The following is a 25,255-nucleotide window of genomic DNA, read 5'->3' on the forward strand; positions in this document are numbered from 1 at the left end:
AAATAATATTTATTCCTGGTGGAAAATGATTAAAATAGATCATTGTACAGAAAATATTCACTATGCATTTCAATGTTTCCATGGCTTTTTTTAGTTTGTCAATGTCAGATAGTGGAATTAAGTAATGCATTTTGGGAGAAGAGAAACATTTCAGTTATCCTAAGATAGGATCAAAATAATAAAGTGACAAAAGTCTGGAGTGCTGCTGCCCTTGTTTCATAGTCATCTGTTGTCATTTTTTGCCTTAAGGCAAAAAGATTAGAGATTTCATTCAAGAAGTTACATTCTTTATAAGCTATACATTTGTTCAGAAGAGTCATGAAAATTAAACTTCTCTGAAGAAGCGAATTATGTCTAATGTCAAGAAACAGCTATGGTCTCATAATCAGCATAAGTGAGTGACAGAAATAATCATTCAGAATCCATTGCGTGGTAACAGATTCCTTTCAGGTTCTGCACAAAGCTGCTGTCTGTACCCTATGAATGCTGCAGGATGGAAGAAATTGTTCTTCCATGAGATGCTACATGTTCATGCATTGCCTCTGTGATGCTTGGTCTCCTATATTAGTAATACTAGTGGTTTCACGCTGCAGTAGGTTTTAGAGTCATCTGGGCTCATTTTGAAAAACAGATTTCTAGTATTCGTTACAGGGCTACTAAATCAGAATTCCCATGGGAAGAGTTCCACAGGTGATCATGAAGGAATCAACCTCGTATTGTTCCAAAGGTGGGAGACAAGGGGGACTGATAAATTGCTCAAGTATCAGATGTTGACAACACATCAGTTCAAATTTGAGTCTTCTATTTATTAGCCGTGGTACACTGAAAAAGAATTTGTAATTCTCTGACTTCAGTTTTTTTGTTGGAAAATAGGACAAATAAACACACTGAATGTGTTGATGTGAGGATTATATGTAATCTGTGTACCAATTGCCCAGGTCACGGCACAACGTAGGCCTTCCAGATGTGGCAGCTATACCAATCATCATATTTATGAATAAAATTCAGAAGAACTTAAAGCTGTGATGGCAGAACAAAAATATAAAATATATGATGATAATAGTCTGAATTATGCACAAAATATAAACCAAATTGTGCCTCATTTTGCTAATATTTGCATTATCTTTCCATTTCCCAGCTGTCAAAAGTCTACGGCCCTGTGTTCACTCTGTATTTCGGCATGAAGCCCACTGTGGTGCTGCATGGATATGAAGCAGTGAAGGAAGCCCTGATTGATCTGGGAGAGGAGTTCTCTGGAAGAGGCAGTTTCCCAGTGCCTGAAAGAGCTAATAAAGGACATGGTAGGTGTGGGTGTGCATGTTCAGCATTGGTAATGGGAGTGAGAGCATGGAAAAAATGAATTCAAGGATCTCCTCAGCAAAGCTTGGCCCATCCATGAGGCTGCCAAGTGTCATCTTCCTCTCCCTTGCCAAGAACCTTCCTTCCAGTTCCTGTTTACCCTCTGATAGGAATAGTGTTCAGCAATGGGAAGAGATGGAAGGAGATCCGGCGCTTTTCCCTCATGACCCTCAGGAATTTCGGGATGGGAAAGAGGAGCATTGAAGATCGTGTTCAAGAGGAAGCCCGCTGCCTTGTGGAGGAGTTGAGAAAAACCAATGGTGAGTGATTCTGTACTCTGTAACTCTGACCTTAACAGACTGCTGTCTTCTCTAATAGCATTCTTGAAAATATTTCAGAGGCGGCCAAATCTTGCATATGGGTTGTGGCTACCAGCCCTCACATGGAAGAGGGAGAGTGTGAAGCAGAGAGGCAAGGGAGCTTTTGTATATGTCTGCTTGTTGTTTCTGTATATTTATGATTGTGCATACAGTGTGGTATACAAGGTCATTTATACAGCTTTATTTGTCTATTTTGAAATCATTACACTATAAAAGCAGAAGGTTTTGAGTCCATTTTAAAAGTTAAAGAGCATTGTTTTTCCCATAGCATAATCATGGGTTATCTGTTCCAGAACATCTCACCAGGGAACACTTGTCAAGTGTGAATAATATTTCATGCCCTTATATTGCTGAACCAGCTGACATGTGCTCTCACTTAATTGGACTATATTTGTACTGTCATCCTCACCGACAAGTCTGAGGACTTTTTCCAACGTCCCTGCCTACAGTTCCCACCAGTAATGATGCTATATATGGTTTATAATTTAAAATGTGGCTTTAATTACTTTGACATATCTTTGTGCAATTCTCACCAATTATAATTTTCATGTAAACAAATCATGATTTTAAAAATATCAGCATGAATTATTTCATATGACCTGCTACTTCCTGTACTGAGTTACATATTTCGTGAATATATATGCCAGAGCATCATTCTGCAAAGTACACAAATACAAAATTGTGTAGTGATTTATTTAACTAGACTTCAATTATTATTAATCCCTCTCCCTAACTATAATCGGATCTATTTTCAGTTATGCTTATTTTTCCCAGTCTTTATTAGGTTTTGGATTAGAATTAAATGGTAGTTATTTACCTCCCACTGCCAGCTCTAGTAACCTATGAAGTGCTTTGCACAATGACTTTTCACAATGACTCTGATTTTCTGCTTGGATTCTAAATTGACCTATTTTAAAATTTATCTCCCTAATGAAGTGAAGGGAAAGACTACAAATCAGATTTTACCTGTGAATCTCTCCCTCTCGCACATACACACATCTTCTAGGTGTTGCAAATTACTCTCTACCTCCTTAGCTAAAATGAAATGTTTTTTCAAAGTTTAGAACCCTGGAATGTGTAAAGGAGCCTGGCATAGAAGTGGGTAACTCAACAAGTTTCCTATTATTCAATGCCCTATTGTTTCTGCACATCATTTGTGATTCAGGTCACCTTTATTTAAATCTGTAGAAGTGAATTTGGAAGATTTTACATAAAATTTTATTGATTGTTTGATCACAACTTCATTTTACAAGTCTCTACCACCAAAAAGAGTGGTAGAGATTTTCCTCTACTTTAATTTCTTTCCTATAAAATGATAGAATTGACAAAATGATCGTCTAATTTCAAAATTTATTGAGATATACTATTCTGTTGATGACTATGCAGAATAATATCCCAGATGGCCACAAGAGGGAGGTTTTGCCCAAATAAATTAAATTTGGGGACTAATTGGAGATGGTGGACTCTACTTTCTAATGTAGAAAATTATTTTTGTTTTCTATATATGAAATGAAGAAATAAAGGACTACATTTGTCAATTTAAACTTTTTTGTTTGCATTACCTGGGATTCACTTTGAAATAAAAATTTCTCATTTTAATTTTATTTTAGACAAACAAATGTACAGTATGAGTTTTTTAAATTATTTTATTGAGGTCTTATAGACTTATAACATTGTGAAAATTTCAGGTGTACATTATTATATTTCAGTTTCCGTATAGACTGCAACATATTCACCACCAATAGTCTAGCTGTTATCCGTCACCACACATATGTACCCTTTTACCCCTTTCACCCTCCCTCCCCTCTCTTCCTCTCTGGTAACCACTAATCTGTTCCCATTATCTATGTGTTTGTTTATCTTCCACACATGAGTGAAATCATGTTACTTCTTATTCATATGAGTCTTTCTCTGTCTACATGTTTCGTTTAGCATAACACCCTCAAGGTCCATCCATGTTGTTGCAAATGGCCAGATTTTGTCTCTTATTTATGGCTGGGTAGTAATCCATTTATATATATGTACACCACATTTTCTTTATCCATTCATCCATTGATGGGCACTTGAGTTGCTTCCCAATCTTGGCTCTTGTGAATAATGCTGCGATGAACATATGGATGCATAAATCTCTTTGAATTTTTGATTCCATGTTCTTTGGATAAATAGTAGTGTGATAGCTAGATCATACGGTATTTCTATTTTTAATGTTTTGAGAAATCTCCATACTGTTTTCCATAGTGGCTACACCAGTTTGCATTCTCAATAGCAGTGTATGAGGGTTCCCTTTTCTCCACATCTTCTCCAACACTTGTTATTTCTTGTCTTGTTAATTATAGCCATTCTGACGGGTGTGAGGTGATAACTCACCTTAGTTTTGATTTGCATTTCCCTAATAATTAGTGGTGTTGAAGCTCTTTTCATGTGCCTGTTGGCCATCTGTGTATCTTCTTTGGAAAAATGTCTGTTCATATTCTTTGCCCATTTTTTGTTGGGTTATTCATTTTTTTGTTGTTGAGTTGTATGAGTTCTTTTTTTTTTTTTTTTCTTCTTTTAAGGACTTTATTTTTTAGAGAAATTTTATTTACAATAAAATTGAGAAGATGGTATAGACATTTCCCATATACCCTCTGCTCCCACACATGCAGAGCCTCCCCCATTATCAACATCACTCACCAGAATGGTACATTTTTTACCAAGGACAAACCTACATTGACACATCGTAATCACCCAAAGTCCATAGTTTACCTAAAGATTCACTCTTGGTGTTGTATATTCAATGTGTTTGGACAAACGTATAATGGTGTGTATCTATCATTATAATATTTTACTATTTTCACTGTCCTAAAAATGCTCTGTGCTCTGCCTATCATCTCTCCCCTGCCTCAAACACTGATCTTTTTTGTATCCATAGTTTTGCCTTTTCCAGAATGTCGTTTTGTTGGAATCATACAGTAGGTAGCCTTCTCAGATTGGCTTCCTTAAATTTGTAATATGCATTTAAATTTCCTCCATGTCTTTCCATGACTTGGTAGTTCATTTCTTTTTAGTGCTGAATAATATTCCATTGTATGAGTTCTTTATATATTTTGGAAATTAACCTCTTGTCAGATATATGATTTGAACATATTTTCTCCCAGTTGGTGGGTTGTCTTTTCAGTTTTGTTGATGGATTCCTTTGCTGTGCAGAAACTTTTTAGTCTGATATAGTTCCATTTGTTTATTTTTAATTTTGTCTCCCTTGCCTGGATAGATATGTCATTCAAAAAGCTACTGCTAAGACCGATGTCAAAGAGTGTACTGCCTCTATTTTCTTCTAGGTGTTTTGCGGTTTCAGCTTTTGCATTCAAGCCTTTAATACATTTTGAGTAAATTTTTTTGTATAGTGTAAGATAATGGTCTACTTTCATTCCTTTGCACTTGGCTGTCCAGTTTTCCCACCGCCATTTATTGAAGAGACTTTCCTTTCTCCATTGTAAGTTCTTGGCTACTTTGTTGAAAATTAGCTGTGCATAAATGTGTGTGTTTATTTCTGGGTTTTCAATTCTGTTTCATTGATCTGTGTGTCTTTTTTTTTCTGCCAGTACCATGCTGCCTTGATTACTCCAGCTTTGTAGTGTAGTTTTAATTCAGGGAGTGTGATACTTCCAACTTTGTTCTTTTTCCCCAGGATTGCTTTGGCTATTTGGGGTCTTTTGTTGTTCTATATAAATTTTAAGATTCTTTGTTCTATTTCCAAGAAGAATGTCATTGCGATTCTGATTCGGATTGCATTGAATCTGTAGATTGCTTTAGGTAATATGGACATTTTAACTATGTTTATTCTTCCAATCCATTAGCACAGAATATCTTGCCATTTCTTTATGTCTTCGATTACTTTCAATAATATCTTATAGTTTTCAGTGTATCGGTCTTTCATGTCCTTGGTTAAATTTATTCCTAGGTATTTTATTCATTCTTTTTGTGATTGTAAATGGCACTGTATTCTTGATTTCTCTTTCTGCTAGTTCGTTATTAGTATATAGAAGTGCAACTGATTTTTTTATGTTGATTTTGTACCCTGCAACTCTACTGTAGTTGTTGATTATTTCTAGTAGTATTTTGGTGGATTTTTTTTAGAGTTTTCTATATATAGAATCATGTCATCTGCAAATAATGACAGTTTTACTTCTTCTTTTACAATTTGGATCCCTCTTATGTTTTTTTCTTTCCTAATTTCTCTGACTAAAACTTCCAGTATTATGTTGAATATGAGTGGATAGAGTGGGCATCCTTGTCATATTGCTGTTCTCAGAGGAATTGCTTTCAGTTTTTCACTGTTGAGTATGATGTTGGCTGTGAGTTTGTCATATATGGCCATTATTATGTTGAGGTGAGTTCCTTCTATACCCATTTTATTGGGAGTTTTTTAATGATAATTGAATGTTGTGTCTTGTCAAATGTTTTCTCTGCATCTGTTGAGATGATCATGTGATTTTTATGCTTCATTTTGTTAATGTGGTATATATCACATTGATTGATGTCGGATGTTGAGCCATCCCTGCATCCCTGGAATGAATCCCACTTGATTGTGGTGTATGATCCTTTTCTTGTATTGCTGTATTTAATTTGTTAATATTTTGTTGAGGAATTTTGCATCTATGGTCATCAGTGATATTGGCTTGTAATTTTCTTTTTTTGTGTTGTCCTTGTCTGGTTTTGGTATAAGGGTAATGTTGACCCTATGGAATGAGTTAGGAAGCTTCCCCTACTCTTAAATTTTTTGGAATCATTTGAGAAAGATAGGTATTTAGTCTTTTTTGAATGTTTGATAGAGTTCACTGGGGAAGTCATCTGGCCCTGGACTTTAGTTTTTCGGGAGATTTTTGATTACTATTTAAAATCTTTGCTTTTGATCAGTCTATTCAGATTCCCTGTTTCTTCTTGATTCAGTTTTGGTAGGTTGTATGATTTTAAGAATTTATCCACTTCATGTACGTTATCCAGTTTGTTGGCATATAGCTTTTCATAGTATTCTCTTATAATCCTTTGTATTTCTGTGATGTCTATTGTAATTTGTCCGCTTTCGTGTCTGATTTTATTTGAGTCTTCTGTGTTTTTTTCTTAGTGAGTCTGCCTGAGGGTTTGTCAATTTTGTTTTTCTTCTCAAAGAACTAGCTCTTAGTTTCATTGATCCTTTTTTATTGTTTGTTTTTGTTTTTAGTCTCTCTCATTTATTTCTGCTCTGATTTTTATTATTTCCTTCCTTCTACTGACTTCGGGCTTTGTTTGCTCTTCTTTTTCTAGTTTTCTTAGGTATAGTGTAGGATTCTTTATTTGAGATTTTTCATGTTTGTTGAGAGTATTATTGTTCATACCTCTTAGTTTTTTTCCAAGAAATCATTGATGAATTCTCTTTTTATTACATTTGTTCCTTCAAATACAGAAATTCACCCATAATCTCTGTCTCTTTAGTTTTCCCTTCTGCTGTTTTACAAACAATTATTTCAACTATTCATTAAATATAAAAAGTTTGAAGTCTAACAATTTTTTCTTCCTGTATCAGTCCTTGATTGTTTACAGGCTTTGACAATAGAAGTGATTCTGAACTGATGAATTATTGGGTATTTTAAAAAATGGCCTCTTTAAATGTGTCCTATATCCCTTCAAAATAAGAGATACCTTGGATTAGAATGGTGTAAAAATAGGTGGTGGATGTGAATAGAGTATTGGGAAAACCATTATCTCTAAACTAGCTGGGATATAATGGTTAACTCAAATTTAACGTAAAAGTGATATGTTGATTTTATACATGATGGATTTTTCCTGTTATGGGAATATGTAGGTAGGTATTGCTTTAAAGTTTCTAAAATTACTTTACTCTGTTATCTCAAAGACAAACATTTTTATATGTATATTTTAATGTTATTTTTTAAATGTTTCCAATTCTTTAGCCTCGCCTTGCAATCCCACTTTTATCCTGGGCTGCGCTCCCTGCAATGTGATCTGCTCCATTATTTTACAGAATCGTTTTGATTACAAAGATCAGAATTTTCTTAATTTGTTGGAATTATTGAATGAAAATGCCAATATTCTGAGCTCCCAATGGGTGCAGGTGAGACCAAGATCCTTTCTTTCTGGGTAACCCTTGATACTCTTTTCTCTGACAAGTCCGAAATTCTATATAAACCAAACTGTGAAGTGAGTGTTTGAATACCACAGTCTTGCCCAGAGCTTAGTGTCATGGAGTAAATTTCTGAGAAAGACGGCCAAGCTCTTTACTTTACACACAAGAAAATCAATGCCCAAATACAGAGCTTGAATTCAAGTCCATTTGCTCCTGTCCAGTGGTCTTTCCACTAAATTTCAAAGCCCAGTTTCCATAAATTATTTTGGTGACTATCCGAAAAGTATGGCCACAGCACTCAATGGACATCCAAGCCCTTGTTGAAAGGCTTCCATTGTCTCCAAAGTTGCCCTCCAGTCAACACTTAGAGACCTCCTCATCACATTAGTTGGAAGAAATATCTTAATTTAGGATATCAAGGAGAGAGAATGTTGGGGAGCACAGATGCTGCCAAGAAACTCTGAACAGGGAAAGGATGCCTGATGCTTCATTTTGGATCCTAGCTGACAAGATAACTGGGTTAGGAATGACAAAATGATTGAGTTTTATGGTGTATGAACCCTAAACAAACACAATTTCACCTTATGCTGAGCTAGCATGTCCTGTATTCTATCTAAAAGATAACTGTGTGATCTCAGAGAAGTCACTTAACTGCTCTTGTACACAGTTATTTTATCCATAAAATCTCATTTGGATTTCACGGTATTTTCAAGACCCTCTTCATTCTATAGTACTGATTCTGTTTGTGAGGCTGCTTGATGCAAATGAGAATCAGCAGAGACTAGCTTACATTCTTTATCAGGTTACTCAAACTCCCTTAACCTCTATTCTCATCTACAAAATGTGAATATAGCAATTCAGGCTACCCTATATTTCCAGGTTGTAGGAAAGAATTGGCATAAAAAATGAAAGATTTATTATAAATATGTTTTTTATTTTTAAAAATGATGCATGACTATAGGAAATGGTTATCATCTCTATCTTCTGGTCAAAGTTCTCTTCCTGAAATCTTTGTAAGCATAGAGAATTACAATATATGTGCAGTGAAAATTGCCCCCTCAAGGTAAACACCATATTTTATTCATTTTTATGGTAATAATTTCGAGCTAGGACTTGGTGAATGATATATATATATGTCTTCATTACGTGTTTTTTGTTTAATAAAATTTTTTCTCTTTCAGATCTGCAATAATTTCCCTGCTTTCATTGATTATTTCCCAGGGAGTCACAATAAAGTACTTAAAAATGGTGCTAATATGAAAAGTTATATTTTGGAGAAAATAAAAGAACACCAAAAATCTCTAGATATTAACAATCCTCGGGACTTCATTGATTGTTTCCTGATCAAAATGGAACAGGTAAAATGTTAACAACACCTCAATTATTTTATTTCCTGTGCATTTCTTGGTTCTTTGATTAATTCTATAGTTAGTAGGCACTTTTAAATGGTCAGGCAAGAAATGCTTGAGAAACACTTTAAGTACTTATTATATGTATGGATCTGCACTAAGCATTATGGAAAATTTAAAAATTGAATTACTAAATGACTAGAATACATGGGCCTTGTTCTTAGGTGCTAATAATATACTTGAGGAAGGACAGAATGCACAACTGAAGTAAAATGGATACGATTACAAAAAAGTTAGAAAATATTGAGCCATATAATGAAGATGGAAATAATCATTTGTAGTCAGCAGCATATGGAAGAATGAGAAGGAAAGGCTTGTCCAAGGTGGGCTTCCTGCATGTTCTGAGGTTTGAGCAGATCTTGAAATATTTTCAGTGAGGGACAGGGTAGGGAATTTCTGATGGGTTGGATGATGTATGCAGTAGTTAAGAGGTGTGTGCTGGCAAAAAGATTAGGTAGATGGAAAAGAGAAGCCTTAGTTGAGTGTAACCAAAAATGAACTTGGACAGATAAAGAGCTGGAAGTTGGTGTTTGTAAAATAATCTATAAGCATGAATGCTGGTGTGGAACATTTGGATTTGATCAGGAAAAAATAAGAGCCAAAACATAATGGAATTCAGATAATTATTAGGAAAAATTATCCTGTGTGTCCTGTAGTGGGATCTGTATGATGAGAATGGAGCTCAAGGACTAGCATGGAAATTTTTCATTTCTTTAAACTTAGACTTGATGGATGTCTGGGCCGTAGAAGTGCAGAGGAATCTAGAATAAAATCAAGGTTGTCCATCTTATCATATTATTAGAGATCTAAAAAGAGAATGAATTAGGCTATGCTATAGAAGTCAAAGCACAAGCAACATTTTAGAAGAAATGGAACAGATAATATTGGGAAATAAAGAATAATGTCCCTGAGAAGGTCCTTGAATTTGATTCCACTTTGTGTCAGAGGAGTTCTATAGAGTGGTTTTAGTAGAGAGGGAAGGAGCCAAATTACAGGGGCTTATATAGGAAATTTCAGTGATGAGACCAAATGTCCCCTATGAGAAGTTCAACCAAGGTGGGAAAGATTTGAATGGTGAATTTAAATAGTGGTAGGGTCAAGTTGAAAAACTGAGTAAAAAGGGTAATAGATACCATGAAGACACTTGTGTTGGTACAAGGTTCTCATTGCTGTGAGGTGAGGTAGACTCCAGAATAATTTGAAAAGATCTAACTTTAGAAAATTCTTTCCCCTGAGGCCATCATTATTTTGTTCAACTACTTCATAACACTGGGAAGATATGAAAAATCAGTTATTAGGGCAAGATGTGAAGTGAGTCAAAATTCTGAAGGAGATGATGTTCAAAGAATTACCCATAAAATTTGAAGTAGACCTTTAAATCATGTATTCCAGATGTAATAAAATGAGAAGATGAAATGATTTGAGGAAACTGGAAGAGGGAAAAAGCAACTTACTTTTACTTTCTTCCTTCTCTTCCGTTAGAGCAATGGCTCTTATTCCTTTTGGGGTCCTGTTAATTTGAGAATCTGATTCAATGTGTGGACTCTTTTCCAAAGAATGCACCTACAAGAGTGCACCATATGTTGTAAACAATTATTGGGGTTTCCTTGATGCTGTGAAGCCTCCTCATTAATCTCAGGTCAGGGAGAGCTCTAAGATCTCTGGTATTTCTATTTCAAGTGGTTATTTCCTGAATACCATATTTAAAAAGAATATTGTTTCTCTGGCCTCACAATGTATTGAAGGTCTAGATTAATTTATTTTTTGTAACAGCTTTGTTGCGATATCATTCACATATCATACCACTTGCCCACTTGAAGTGCACAATTTAATGGTGTTTAGGATTTTCACAGAGTTCTGAAACCATCAACACAATCAATTTCAAAACATTTTCATCACTCTAAAAAGAAACCCTATACTCCTTAGCAGTCACTCCCCATTTTTCCCCAAACATCCCAGCCCTAGGCAACCACTAACCTACTTTCTGTCTCCATAGATCTGCCTATTCTGCATATTTTATATAAATCGAATTTACAATATGTGATCTTTTGTGACTGGTTTCTTTCACTTGGCATAACTGAAAGCACAGCTTTCACTTAGTATGTTTTCAAGATTTATCAGCATTTTAACATGTATCAGGACTTCATTCCTTTTTATAGATGAATAATATTCCATTGTATGGGTATATCACATTTTATTTATTCACTCTTCAATTGATGGGCATTTCAGTTTTTCCATTTTTTGTCTGTTATGAATAATGCTTCTTTGAACATTTGTGTACAAGTTTTTGTGTGTACATATGTTTTTATTTCTCTTGGCTGTATATCTAAGAGTGGAAATACTGGGTCATATTGTAACTCTATGTTTAACCTTTTGAGGAACTGTGGCTGCATAAAAAATCTAAATGGAAGAGCTAAAACTACAAAACTCTTAGAACAAAACACAGGCAAAAAGCAGCTGCACCATTTCATATTCCCATATGCAGTGTATGAGGGTTCCAATTTCTCCATATCCACATCAAAACTTATTATCTGTAGTTTTTATTATAGCAATCTGTTTTTTAAGGGTTTACCCTTTTTATTTTATTTTTTTCCAGTAACTTTATTGAGATCATAATGGTTTATAACATTGTGTAATTTCAAGTGTACGTTACTGTTTATCAATTTCTGAGTAGACTTCATCGTGGTCACCCCAAGTAGTCTACTTATTGTCCATCACTGTACATAAGTGTCCCTTTACCCCTTTCACCCACCCTCTATCCCCCTTACCCTCTGGTAACCACTAATCTGTTCTCTTTATCCATGTATTTGTTATATTCCACATATGAGTGAAATCATGCATTATTTGTCTTTCTCTTCCTGGCTTATTTCACTTAACATCATACCCTCGAGGTCCTTCCATGTTGTGGAAAATGGGGCGGTTTTGTCTTTTAATATGGTTGAGTAGTATTCCATTGTATATATGTACAACATCTTTTTTATTCAATCATCAGTTGACGGGCACTTGGGTTGCTTCCACGTCTTGGCTATTGTGAATAATGCTGCAGTGAAAATAAGGGTGCATACATCTCTTTGGATAGTTTGGATAAATGCTCAGTAGTGGGATAACTGGATCATATGGTATTTCTATTTTTAATGTTTTGAGATATCTCCGTAGTGTTTTCCATAGTAGCTACACCAGTTTGCATTCCCATCAGCAGTGCACGAGGGTTCCCTTTTCTCTACGTCCTCTCCAACATTTGTTGTTTTTTGTCTTGGTAATTGAAGCCATTCTGATTGGTGTAAGGTGATATCGCATTGTTGTTTTGATTTGCATTTCCCTAATAATTTGTGATGGCGAACATCGTTTCATGTGTCGGTTGGCCATCTGTACATCTTTTTTGGAAAAATGCCTGTTTGAATCCTCTGCCCATTTTTGATTGGGTTGTTTGTTTTTTTGTTGTTGAGTTGTATGAGTTCTTTATATATTTTGGAGATCAACCCCTTGTCAGATAAGTGATTTGCAAATATTTTCTCCCAGTTGGTGGCTTGTCTTTTCATTTTGTTCATGGTTTCCTTTCTTTGCAAAAGCCTTTTAATCTGATGTAGTTCCATTTGTTAACTTTTTCTTTTGTTTCCCTTGCCTGGTCAGACATGGTATTTGAAAATATGTTGCTAAGGTCAATGTCAAATAGCGTACTGCCTATATTTTCTTCTGGGAGTTATATAGTTTCAGGTCTTACATTCAAGTCTTTAATCCATTTAGAGTTAATTTTTGTGCATGCTGCAAGATAATAGTCTACTTTCATTCTTTTGCATGTGGCTGTCCAGTTTTCCCAACACCATTTATTGAAGAGATTTTCCTTTCTCCATTGCATGTTCTTGGCTTCTTTGTCAAAGATTAACCATCCATAGATTTGTGGTTTTATTTCTGGGCTTTCAATTCTGTTCCGTTGATCTGTGTGTCTGTTTTTGTGCCAGTACCATACTGTTTTGATTATATAGCTTTGTAGTGTATTTTGAAGTCAGGGATTGTGATGCCTCCAGCTTTATTCTTTTTTCTCATGATTGCTTTGGCTATTCTGGGCCTTTTGTTTTTCCATATACATTTTAGGATTCTTTGTTTAATTTTCATGAAAAATGTCATTGGGTTTCTAATTGGGATTGCTTCGAATCTGTAGATTACTTTAGGTAGCACGGACATTTTAACTATGTTTATTCTTCTGACCCATAAGCATGGAATGTCTTTCCATTTCTTTGTGTCTTCTTCAATTTCTTTCAATAATGTCATATAGTTTTCAGTGTATAGGTCTTTCACCTCTTTGGTTAAGTTTATTCCTAGATACTTTATACTTTTTGTTGTGATTGTAAATGGGATTGTACTCTTGATTTCTCTTTCTGCTAGTTCATTGTTAGTGTATAGAAATGCACATGATTTTTGTCAGTTGATATTGTACCCTGCAACTTTGCTGTAGTTGTTCATTATTTCTAATAGGTTTCTGATGGATTCTTTAGGGTTTTCTATATATAGGATCATGTCATCTGCAGTGAGAGTTTCACTTCTTCCTTTCCAGTTTGGATTCCTTTTATTTGTTTTTCTAGCCTAATTGCTCTGGCCAAAACCTCCACTACTGTGTTGAATAGGATTGGTGAGAGTGGGCATCCTTGTCTCATTCCTATTCTCAGTGGGATGGCTTTCAGTTTTTCACCATTAAGTATGATGTTGGCTGTGAGTTTGTCATATATGGCCTTTATTATGATGAGGTACCTTCCTTCTATACCCATTTTATTGAGAGTTTTTATCATAAATGGATGTTGGATCTTGTCAAATGCTTTCTCTGCATCTATTGAGATGATCATGTGGTTCTTATTCCTCATTTTGTTAAATTTTGTGTATCACATTCATTGATTTGCAGATGTTGAACCATCTCTACATCTTGTACAAATCACATTTGATCATGGTGTATGGTCCTTTTAATGAATTGCTGTATTTGGTTTGCCAATATTTCTTTGAGGATTTTTGCATCTATGTTCATTAGTGATATTGGCCTGTAATTTTCCTTCTTTGTGTTGTCCTTGTCTAGTTTTGGTATCAGGATAATGTTGGTCTCATAGAATGAGTTAGGGAGCATTCTGTCTTCTTCAATTTTTTGGAATAGTTTGAGAAGGATAGGTATTAAATCTTCTTCGAACGTTTGGTAAAATTCTCCAGACATGCCATCTGATGCTGGACTCTTGTTTTTTGGGAAGTTTTTGATTATTGTTTCAATCTCTTTACTTGTGATGGGTCTATTCATATTCTCTATCTCTCCTTGATTCAGTTTTGGAAGGCTGTATGACTCTAAGAATTTATCCACTTCTTCTAGGTTATCCAATTTGTTGGCATATAGTTTTTCATAGTATTCTTTTATAGTCCTTTGTATTTCTGACAAATCTGTTGTAATTTCTCCTCTTTCTTTTCTAATTTTATTTATTTGAGCTTTCTCTCTTTTTTTCTTGGTGAGTCTGGCTAAGAGTTTGTCAATTTTGTTTTTCTTCTCAAAGAACCAGCTCTTAGTTTCATTAATCCTTTACACTGTTTTTTTCAGTCTATTTCATTTATTTCCACTCTGATTTTTATTATTTTCCTCCTTCTGCTGACTTTGGTATTTGTTCGTTTTTCTTTTTCCAGTTCTGTTAGGCACAGTTTAAGGTTACTTATTTGAGATTTTTCTTGTTGGTTGAGGTGGGACTGTATGAAAAATTGAAAGTCTTTCCTCTAAGTTTAGGAATAAAACAAGGATGCCCACTCATGTCACTTTTATTCAACATTATATTGGAAGTCCTAGCCAGAGCAATTTGGCAAGAAAAAGAAATAAAAGGCATTCAGTTTGGAAGGGAAAAAGTAATATTGTCACTATTTGCAGATGACATGGTAATAGATATATATTATATATATAATAGATATATATATATATATAAAACCCTAAAAAGTCCACCAAGAAAACTATTAGAACTAATAAATGAATTCAGTAAATTTGTAGGATAGGAAATTAATATACAGAAATCTGTTGCATTTTTATACACTAATAACAACTATCAGAAAGAAAAATTAAGGAAACAATCCCATTTACAGTTGCAACAAAAAGAATAAAATACCTAGGAATAAACTTAAGCAAGGAATTGAAAAACTATCCTCAGAAAACTACAAGACATTGATGAAAGAAATTAAAGATGACACAAAGAAACAGAAAGATATACCATGTCCACAGATTGGAAGAATTAATTTTGTTAAAATGTCCATACTACCCAAAGCAATTTACAGTTTCAATGCAATCTCTATCAAAATACCAGTGGCGTTTTTCACAAAACTAGAACAAATAATCCTAAAATTTATATAGAACCACAGGAGACCTTGAATAGCAAAAGGAATCTTGAGAAACAATGACAAACCTGGAGATATCACACTCCCTGATTTCAAACTATACCACAAAGCTATAGTAATCAAAACAGTTTGGTACTGGCAAAAAAACAGGCACAGAGATGAATGACATAGAATAGAGAGCTCAGAAATAAACCCACACATATATGATAAATTAGTCTTCTGCAAAGGATGCAAGAATATGCAATGGGGAAAAGACATATCTCCAATAAATGGTGTTAGGAAAACTGGATGGCTACATGCAAGAGAATAAAAGTACCTTACACCATATACAAAAATAAACTGAAAATGAATTTAAGACTTAAATGCCCTATACTTACATTTCATTCTTTTTTCTCGAGCCTGTCCCCTGGGCTGTGAACTTCATCAGCACTTCTCAGTTTTCCCTTTCTCTCCTTAGGTGGAACAGAACGGCTAGGGGGACTGGGGTAGTAAATTTCTCTTCTCTCTTGTGGAACCCTAGAGCCAGCTGGAGTTCAGTATCTCCGTGCCCCAAGTATGTTAGGCTCTGGCAACATAGTTTCTGCTGAGGGCCGACCTTGTGAAGAAAAACTGAATGCTCTGGAATATTTCAAAATAGTTCCTTTTCTCTTCTCCTTGCCAGAAGCAAGATGGCACTTTTCTCTGATATTAACCATGAGGACCTGTTAGAGCTCCTGAAAGTAAAACTCACAAAGGCGGGGGTCCCCTATATGATTGAGTCTCCCTGGAGTTTTTAATTCTCAGACTTGTCCACACTAAGCCTCCAGCAATTCTTTATTGCAGTTTAGGTTTTCCTACCCTGGTACTTGTTCCCACAGAGGTTTCTGCTCTGCTAAGTCATGATTCTCTGTATCTACTTGTTGGTCTCTCCAATTTTGAAAGAAGTGATTTTCCCTGTGACTTCACTTCTCTGATAGATCTAAGAAGAGTTATTCAGTTTTTAGTTTGTTCAGCTTTTTATTTGTGTTAGGATGGAGTGGCAATATCTAAGCTCCTTATGTGCTGGGACAGAAACTGCAATCTTATTAATTTTTTTGATGATCTTTTGACACGATAAGTCATTTTTCTGTTGCTATTTTAAATGTATTATCCCACCATCTTCTGGCCTCCACTGTTTCTGATGAGAAATCAGTTCTTACTTAGATTTTTTATGATCCTTTGTGCATGATGAGTAAATTTCTCTTTCTGCTTTCAAGATACACTCTTTTTTTTTTTTTAAATTAAACTCTCTCATGGTATGAGTCTCTCTGAGTTTATTCTGCTTGGATTTCATTGAGCTTCTTGGATATGTAGATTCATGTGGGTCATCAAGTTTGGGAAGTTACAGGCACTATTTCTTCAAGGATTTTTTCTGCCCATTTCTCTCTCTTCCTTCTGTGACTCCCATAATGTGTATGCTGGTATGTCTCATGATGTCCCTTAGTCTCTGTTCATTTTTCTTCACTCTTTTTTCCTTGTGCTATTCCAACTGGGTAATTCCAGTTTCACTGTCTTTATATTTGTTTTTTGTTTCTTCTGCTGTTGAACCATTCTAGTAAATTTTAAAATTTTTTTCAGCTGTCATATTTTTTAGCTCCAAAATTTATAATATTTTCTATATTTTCTCTCTTCTGATATATTATACTTTTTCATTATTGTTCTCCTAGTTTCCTTTAGTTCCTTCTCCATAGTTTCCTTCAGCTCTTTGAGCATATTTAAGACATTTAATTTAAAGTTTCTGTCTAGTAAGTCTGATGTACAGGCTTCCTTAGGGATGATTTCTGTTTATTTTTTTCCAGTCAATGGGCCATACTTTCCTATTTCTTTGAATGCTTTGTAATGTTAGTTGAGAACTGAGCATTTTAAATGTTGCAATGTGGTAACTTTGGAAATAAGATTCTGTCTGTTCCCAGAGATTGCTGTTTCTACTTGATGAAGTCTTCAGTAATCCATTTCTTTAGTGATATTTCCAAACAAGTTTCCTTATCTTCTGTGGTCAGTGAAGTCTCTATTCTGTGATCCCCACAGTCAATCAGTGACCTAACAGAGATTTCCTTAAATGCCTGTCTCCAATAAGAATAGGAAAAAAATCATTCTGCCAATTTAAATCCCATTAGCCAATGCTATTGAGGAAGTTTGTTCAACCTGTGGGGATTTATACAATGTCCAGCCTCTGTGCTGGACCTTCAGTGATCAAAAGAAAGAAATCATCACACAACCCTCATTTTTGTGGGACAAGGTCCCTATTGTCCACCTTAGGACTAGCAATCTGCCACAGGTATGTGCGCCGCTGTCCTCATTGCTGCCTGTAGGAAGCTGGTGTGTGGAGAATGGTATTTGCTATGTGAGACACTGAAATTTATCAACTTTTTTCTCATCAAGCACTCCCTGGATGCTGTACATATGCAACTAGACTCCAGAGTACAAAAATAGTTGCTTCAGATAGTCTATACTAGGTCAATAGTTGTTTCTGTGGAGGTGGTCATTCCTGGAACTTCCTACTCTGCCATCTTTGTGGTGTTACTCTAGTAATGCCACTTTAACAATGTTAAGTGTTTTGATTCATGACATGGAATTTTTTTCTATTTATTTAGGTCTTCTTTGATTCTTTCAACATTGCTTTACATAGTCTAGCTTAATTTTGATTGGATATGTGCATGTAGCCACTAAATATCTAAATTCCCATCAACAGATAAAATATTAATATTGGTTTGTGAATGTACTGCTCTTCTTACTGAATTTAAAGTAATTTTGCTTTGACAAGCTTAGAAAACTGCGGAAAGCCAATGTTAATAAGGTAGATGACCGTCTGTGTCTAAGAAGTACACTGGTTCCGAGGGATAAGTCTACCTTAATGTTGTTGATTACATAATATTACACATGCCGTAGGTCACCTGGAGATTATAAGAGCACCATTAAATTAATGCTGGCCTAGAAACCGGTTAGAATAGAGAGAGAGACTTACTTTTTTTGTCCCTCTAGTCAATATTTAAAATTAACCCCTTGTTGTCAATTCTGTGTCACATAATCCCCTCAGTCCTAAATCAACCTTAGTTTTCCTGATCAAGTGCTTTCCTCTCCCAATCATTACTTTGTGAAAGCTCCAGTTAATCAGTCCCTTATCCTTAACATCTGCACTACCCTTACCCCCAATTTAATCTCTTCTGAGAAATTAATGCCCAAACTCTCTGTCTTCATGTTCGTGGTGTCCCTTGTGTTTGTAATTCCTATTCATTCCTGTACTTGTTTCTTAGACCACGTTTCCTATTGCCTTACATCTAGAATACAATAGTGGCCAGCCCCATCTTGTCTTTGTGAACCCATTGTCCTTCTCTACTGTCTATCGTAGGATGGTCTGCCATAGTAGCTGTTGCACAATTTCAACTTCATAATGAATGTGTGGGTAAGAGTGAGTCCAAACAAATTCTTTAACAGAAAAAAGAATTGCATACTCTTTATTTAGACTTATTACATCTTCCATGATATGACCCTAATTTACCCATTTCTCTCAATTAAGATTATGTTTCTTTACAAATAAGAGAAAATACAATTAACAATGTGTTAAATAAATAGTTTGTTTGTTTATCTTACATACAAAGAGTCTTCTGGTGGGCCAGTCTAGGATTAGTACAGTAGCCCTGAAACATCACAGACCCAAGCACCTCCCATTTTCCTTCACCATACTTAGTATACAGACCTTCATCTCCATGCTTAAATACTGCTGTCCCAAGATGATGTCTGCCTGACCTCCACCTTCATATCTGTGTTTTGAGTAAGAAGAATTTAAGCAAAGTGGCACCAACAGGCTTTTGGTTATATCTCATTCACAAAAAATATGTTGCATGACCCACCTAACTGCAAAAAGGAGGGTGAATGGAATTTTTAGGCAAGCAAGGAGTAAGGGGTTAGGAAACGAAGATTGCACCAACTAATCTGCAGTCTGCCATACCATACAGTGGCTTTTTGTAATACTGAACAATTCAGTTTCTGTGATGGTTTAACTTTATAACAATCTAAGTCATTTTGTGTTCACTATACTTAAATATGCTGGCAAACTAATTCGTCAAATAATTGCACTAAATCATTCCTAGGAAAAGCACAATCAACAGTCTGAATTTACTATTGAAAATTTGATAAGCGCTGCATTTGATATATTTGCTGCTGGGACGGCGACAACGAGCACCACCTTGAGATATGGACTCTTACTCCTGATAAAGTATCCAGAGGTTGCAGGTATGATGACCTCACATGGTGAAAAGAGGGAATTTCAGAATAGAAATCTGGCAAGACTGTTAGTGTCCTGCTTCTTAATTCTCTTAGAGAAGCTTCATTATTGAAATGTTTGTGCCACTAGTTGTAATTTGTCCAAACTTAGTGAAGGGATAACAATGAGACAACTTTGCACAACAGGGGTTGATGACTGAGAGATGTGAAAGACAGTGTGGGTAGTAGGAAAGAAAGAAAGTTCTGGTGCAGTGTCTGGATTCCATTGGGAAGTGATTTCTGTCAGGCAACAGCTGTGATGAATTGGTCTAAGATTGCATATTTATTTTCTTGAGAAGAGACCACTTTGAATGATAGGTAAATTCTTGCAGAAATCTTTCCTCATTCTGAAAACACAGTGTTCTACTACTGAGGTAGGGAAGAAGCAAGCTTGCTTTATAGAAGCCTAAGTGGAAATTCTAGAAATTTAGTGAGGCACCCTGAAAAAATTCCTACAGTCTGAGAAGTATTCTAAAAAGTTAGATTCATAAGAAAGGTGTTGCCATTTAGGCAGAAGACATGCCTAACGGAATTTTATTATTCCAGAAGTCTGTTTCCAGGAAACTAGGTTTGCCAAAATAAGAATTTCAGGGGGTAAATAATTTTATCTTTTGTGGACAATTTTATTTTACAAATTTACCTTGAAAGAATTCAAGTTGTGCATAGCAGATTAGAAACATACATTATCTTTTTTTTGTGTCTGGATCTCATGGAAATGATTATAGACTGATTACAAATGAGAATTATTTAGTCCTTTGAAGTTGAAGAAGAGTACAGGAAGCAGCCAAGAAGTCTTCAACAAATTTCTGAAAAACAGAGAGCAGGACGGAGGGTGATAATTACCTCAGCAGAGAGCATGAAGTTGTAACCTAAATGTCAGAAGATTTATCAACGTGGAAAAGTGAATTTGTGTCCCTAAAATCCCCACAGTTTTCATTATTTGGAAGTACTAAGTGTCTAATAAGTTAGGAGAGAATGAGGCAGAAGACAGGAGTCTTTCCTCTACAATTTGCACAGGTTTCTGCAGTTGTACAGGTTCTCGCTACAATTTCCTTGAGCAGGTAACTCTTTTCCTCTCACAGAAATGAGAGATTTTCCAAAGGAAAGACCTACATATTTCACCATCAGGTTGGAACATTTTCTCCAAGCGTCCAGCAGAGTAGATGAAATAAAAGCATGCACCCCAAGAGACGGGGTCATGAAAGTTTAGAACATCAGGGTAAAGTTAAAATCATAAAACTTTCAGAGATAAATCAGGTCACGTATATAAAAGATTAGGAATCAGAAGGTTATCAGAATTCTCAAGAGTAATTATCATCTTGTGTATTAATAGAAAAAGGATATCTTCAGATATGCATGTTTACCAAAAATTTTACTTCCCCTTTCCATTTTCTCAGAAAGATACTGGAGGATATGTCCATCTAAATATTTGAAAAAAAGTCAGACATGGTCATAGGCTCCAGGAATCAGAAGACTTCCTATAGGAGGATGAAAGTTTCAGAGAGGGTACTTGGGCCCAGTCCTGGGAAACAACCAGTTTAGACTGTACTAAGTAGATAAGGCAGATGTGAGGAAAGTTAAGAAAAATGATTGAAAATCTGAGGTTTGGGCATTTGGAAAATTATTACTAGGAGTTTAAAACATCTGCTGGAACATTTCGAAATAATTCTAAATAGACAACTAGAAATTTAGGAATTGATATCAATTGCTCAAAAATAAGTTCTAAAATATGCAAAGTGAAAAGTAATCATAGTTATCTTAGCAGTGAACAATATTTATATGGTTATGAAGATGTAAACAATGTGTATTGATATAACCAAAATTATGATCAAAATATATGGTGAAAGTGGAGTGAAGGGAAATGCATGTGTGTGTGTGTTTGTGGGTCTGTTCATGTGTATTTTGTATGGAGTGGAGATGGCAATGTAAATGCTCATTGCTCATACCAGGACTTCATTAAATATTGCCTAAAATTGGATAAATGAATAAATAGAAATAGAAATAGAGTCATTATTTAGAAATATGACTAAACATTTCAGAAGAAAATGCAAGAATGATTTAAAGAGGCTGCAACTGGGGAGTGGGAGGTTTAAGGGGGTACCATTGCAAGTTGCACACACATACATACAAACACACACAAAGACTACATATATGTAGGTATATTTGTAGAATTTAATTTTTAAAATATCATGTATTATTTTGATATAAATTTTTATTCCTGTTTTACTTTCTGCAGTGACAACAATTTCTTGAGTTAATTATGTGATAACTGTGCATATTTTGAACAATTTCATCATTTCTTTTGTGTTATTTATCCGGTATGGTAATACATAGGTATATACAGATATATCTAATGCTTAGCTTATAGGAGAGTTACATGTAACTATATTATAGCAATTCTCTAAGTTCTGGGCATATAACTTATGTTTATAATGATGTTGGGACACTTTCATATTTCTTAATGTAACCCTGAAATGCTGTGGCAATATGCCATTTTACTTCTTTTCCATCAGTCTTACTCGTATCTTATCAGCTAAAGCTCAGGAAGAGATTGACCATGTGATTGGCAGATACCGGAGCCCCTGCATGCAGGACAGGAGCCACATGCCCTACATGGATGCCGTGGTGCATGAGATCCAGAGATACATTGACCTCATCCCCACCAACCTGCCTCATGCAGTGACACGTGATACTAAGTTCAGAAACTACCTCATCCCTAAGGTAAGATTTGTTTTTCTTATATTGACCTCAGCACTCTTGAAATTCCCATGGTCACAATATGGTTCCACTCTTCTCCCAACACAAGATGAGAGAAATGTAAAAATCATACGTTTGGCAGCTTGATGGATGCTGTATTATATCCAATTTGGGCTATAAAGCTTTATAACAGGCCTTGATTGATGGCAGTATAAGTCTTCCAAATTTCTTCTGCTTCTTCAAGATTGTTTTGGCTACTCTTAGCTGTTTACATTTCCCAATAAATTTTAGTATCGGTTTGTTAATTTCCCAAAACACTCTTCTGGGATTTTATCAGGGTAGCATTAAATCTACAGATCATTTTGAAAAGAACTGGCATCTTGAAAAGAATCGACATGGTCTATCTTTGAATTCATGAATATGGCATATGTTTCCAATTTGTTTGAGCTTTCTTTATTTTTTCTATAATGTTTTCTTTTCAGTACAATGGCTTGCACATCTTTGGTTAGTTTTTTCCTAGGAATTAATATTTTTGATGCTATTCTAAATTGTATAATTTAAAAAATGCCTTTTCCATTTCTTTGTGTATGGTATATGGAAATATAATTAATTTTATTATTTTGATGACCTTTAATGTAGCAACCTTGCCAATTTACTAAACAGTGCTAATAATTAGTGTGTAGATTCATTTGGAGTTTCAGTGTACACAATTCTGCTGAATGGGTTAATTTTCGCTTTGTTTATTTTTTTATTGAGCTATAATTGACATACAATATTACATTAGTTTCAGGTATACAACATAATGATTCAATATTTGTATACATGGTAAAATGATGACCACAATAAGTCTAGTTACCATCTGTCACCATACAAAGTCAAGGAAATATTTTTTCTTGTGATGAGAACTTTTAAGATTTACTCTCTTAGCAACCTTCAAATATGCAATACAATATTATTGACTATAGTATCATGCTGTACATTATATCCCCATGACTTATTTATTTTATAACTGGAAGGTTGTACCTCTTGATCCCCTTCACCCACTTCACCCCCACCCCTCCCCTTTAACAAGGACCAATCTGTTCTCTCTATGTATGAGTTTTATTTCTTCATTTGTTTTATTTCTTATTTTCTAGTGGTCGTGATTTTAATTTATCTTTATTGCATTATTGCATTGGCTAGGATTTCCAGGATAGTGTTCAAATAAGTGGTGCTAGCGGTCCTCCTAGTTTCAATTTTTATCTCCAGGAGGTGGTGGAGGTTTAACATTGCAATATTGAAAATGATGTTTTATATATGTTTTGGTACATATTCATTATAGATTAGGAAAGTCTGCCTTCTCTGTCTTTGTATGATTCATTTTTTGTTTGGTGAGGAAGATTTGCCATGAGCTAACATCTGTTGCCAATCTTCCTCTTTTTGCTGAGGAAGATTGGCCCTGAGCTAACATCTGTGCCCATCTTCCTCTATTTTGTATATGGGATGCCACCACAGCATGGCATGATGAGCTTTGCGTTAGGTCCGCACCTGGGATCTGAACCTGCGAACCCTGGGCCGCCGAGGTGGAACACGCGCAGTTAACCACTATGCCACTGGGCTGGCTCCGTTTGTATGATATTTTGAAGTGAAAGTGTGAACAATTCTGTCAGATAGATTGTCTTTATCTATTGATACAGTCGTATGTTTTGGCTTCCCTTTCTCCACTAAATATACATATTATAAGTATAAGCATACAACTGATTTTGATTTGCTATATTTTGTTCTGGGCTTTTATATTTATATTCATAAGAGAAATTAGTCTGCAATTTTTCTTTCTCAAAATTTTCTCTCAGAGTTCTGATATCAAGGTAATGCTGGCCTCATAAAATGAGGTGGGAGATGTTACCCAGTATGGCTCTATTTTTATAGCCATCTCCTCCCACTCTTCTTTTCGTGGCCGTTTAATTGTGTCTTTGGAATGCCTAATAAATGTTGGGTAAATACAAGATATTATATATGAAAAAATGGAGTGTTTCAGAGATGTTTGTCTTCTTCTAGAAAGTTCTTCTGTCCTTCACTAGACAATCAGAATGATGTAACACTTCCTGCTCTGATTCAGAATTGTAAATGAAGACAGTCTAAAATTGACTGTAGGTGTCAGCTGACCTCTCTGAGATTCTCTCATCTCTGGAATTTTGAGGAAAGTTTTTGTCTTAGCAGCTTTCCAATGCCTTCTAACATATGGTTTTTATATTTTTTTGAATTTTATAGTTGCTATGCTGCAAGCTACTCCATTCCATTTGAAGCCAGCACTTATTACTAATACAATAAAAAACAATATAACTAAAAATTCTATTTCTATGAAGGAAAAAGAATTTTAAGTTTGGTAAGGTTGCAGTTCCTATTGCTGTCTTCTGGGGAAGAGGGAATTGAGCACTTTACCAAGAAGTAATGGGGCTTGCCTTGATGATCACAGATCTGATGCAAAGGTTAAGACTTCAAGTCCACTGTTTTTTCAACAAAAAACACAACCAGGCAAAGGTTTTTCTTTTTTAATATTGGGGCATGAAGGAAGTATTAATAAAACTTGTTTCTCTTTCTGTTACTAACTAAATGGGACATGTACTGAGGAATCACATAGGGATTTCCCATCTACCCATCTACTACATCAGATTTAGGGACATGCTTGAGGGAAGCATTGCATCTGTTGGGCACACGCATAAATTTCTCTGCATGACAGATCACGTTGTGCCTGGTGGTTTTTG

General features: G+C 35.2%; 1 protein-coding gene across 4 annotated transcripts in view; it reads left to right on the forward strand.

Moving 5' to 3' along the window:
• The window catches only part of LOC101404812 (cytochrome P450 2C19-like), a 114,239-nt gene that overhangs the window by 83,714 nt on the left and 5,270 nt on the right, over positions 1 to 25,255 (forward strand). For all 4 annotated transcript variants that reach the window (XM_087432306.1, XM_087432305.1, XM_087432307.1 and 1 more), the window contains 6 exons: positions 1,139 to 1,301; positions 1,470 to 1,619; positions 7,610 to 7,770; positions 8,964 to 9,140; positions 19,643 to 19,784; positions 22,348 to 22,535. In XM_087432306.1, the coding sequence (XP_087288432.1) occupies positions 1,139 to 1,301; positions 1,470 to 1,619; positions 7,610 to 7,770; positions 8,964 to 9,140; positions 19,643 to 19,784; positions 22,348 to 22,535 (981 nt within the window). The remainder of the gene's footprint in view (positions 1 to 1,138; positions 1,302 to 1,469; positions 1,620 to 7,609; positions 7,771 to 8,963; positions 9,141 to 19,642; positions 19,785 to 22,347; positions 22,536 to 25,255) is intronic.

Source organism: Ceratotherium simum, chromosome 6, assembly GCF_057802395.1.
Source record: "Ceratotherium simum simum isolate JZ-2026a chromosome 6, ASM5780239v1, whole genome shotgun sequence".
Lineage (NCBI taxonomy): Eukaryota > Metazoa > Chordata > Mammalia > Perissodactyla > Rhinocerotidae > Ceratotherium > Ceratotherium simum.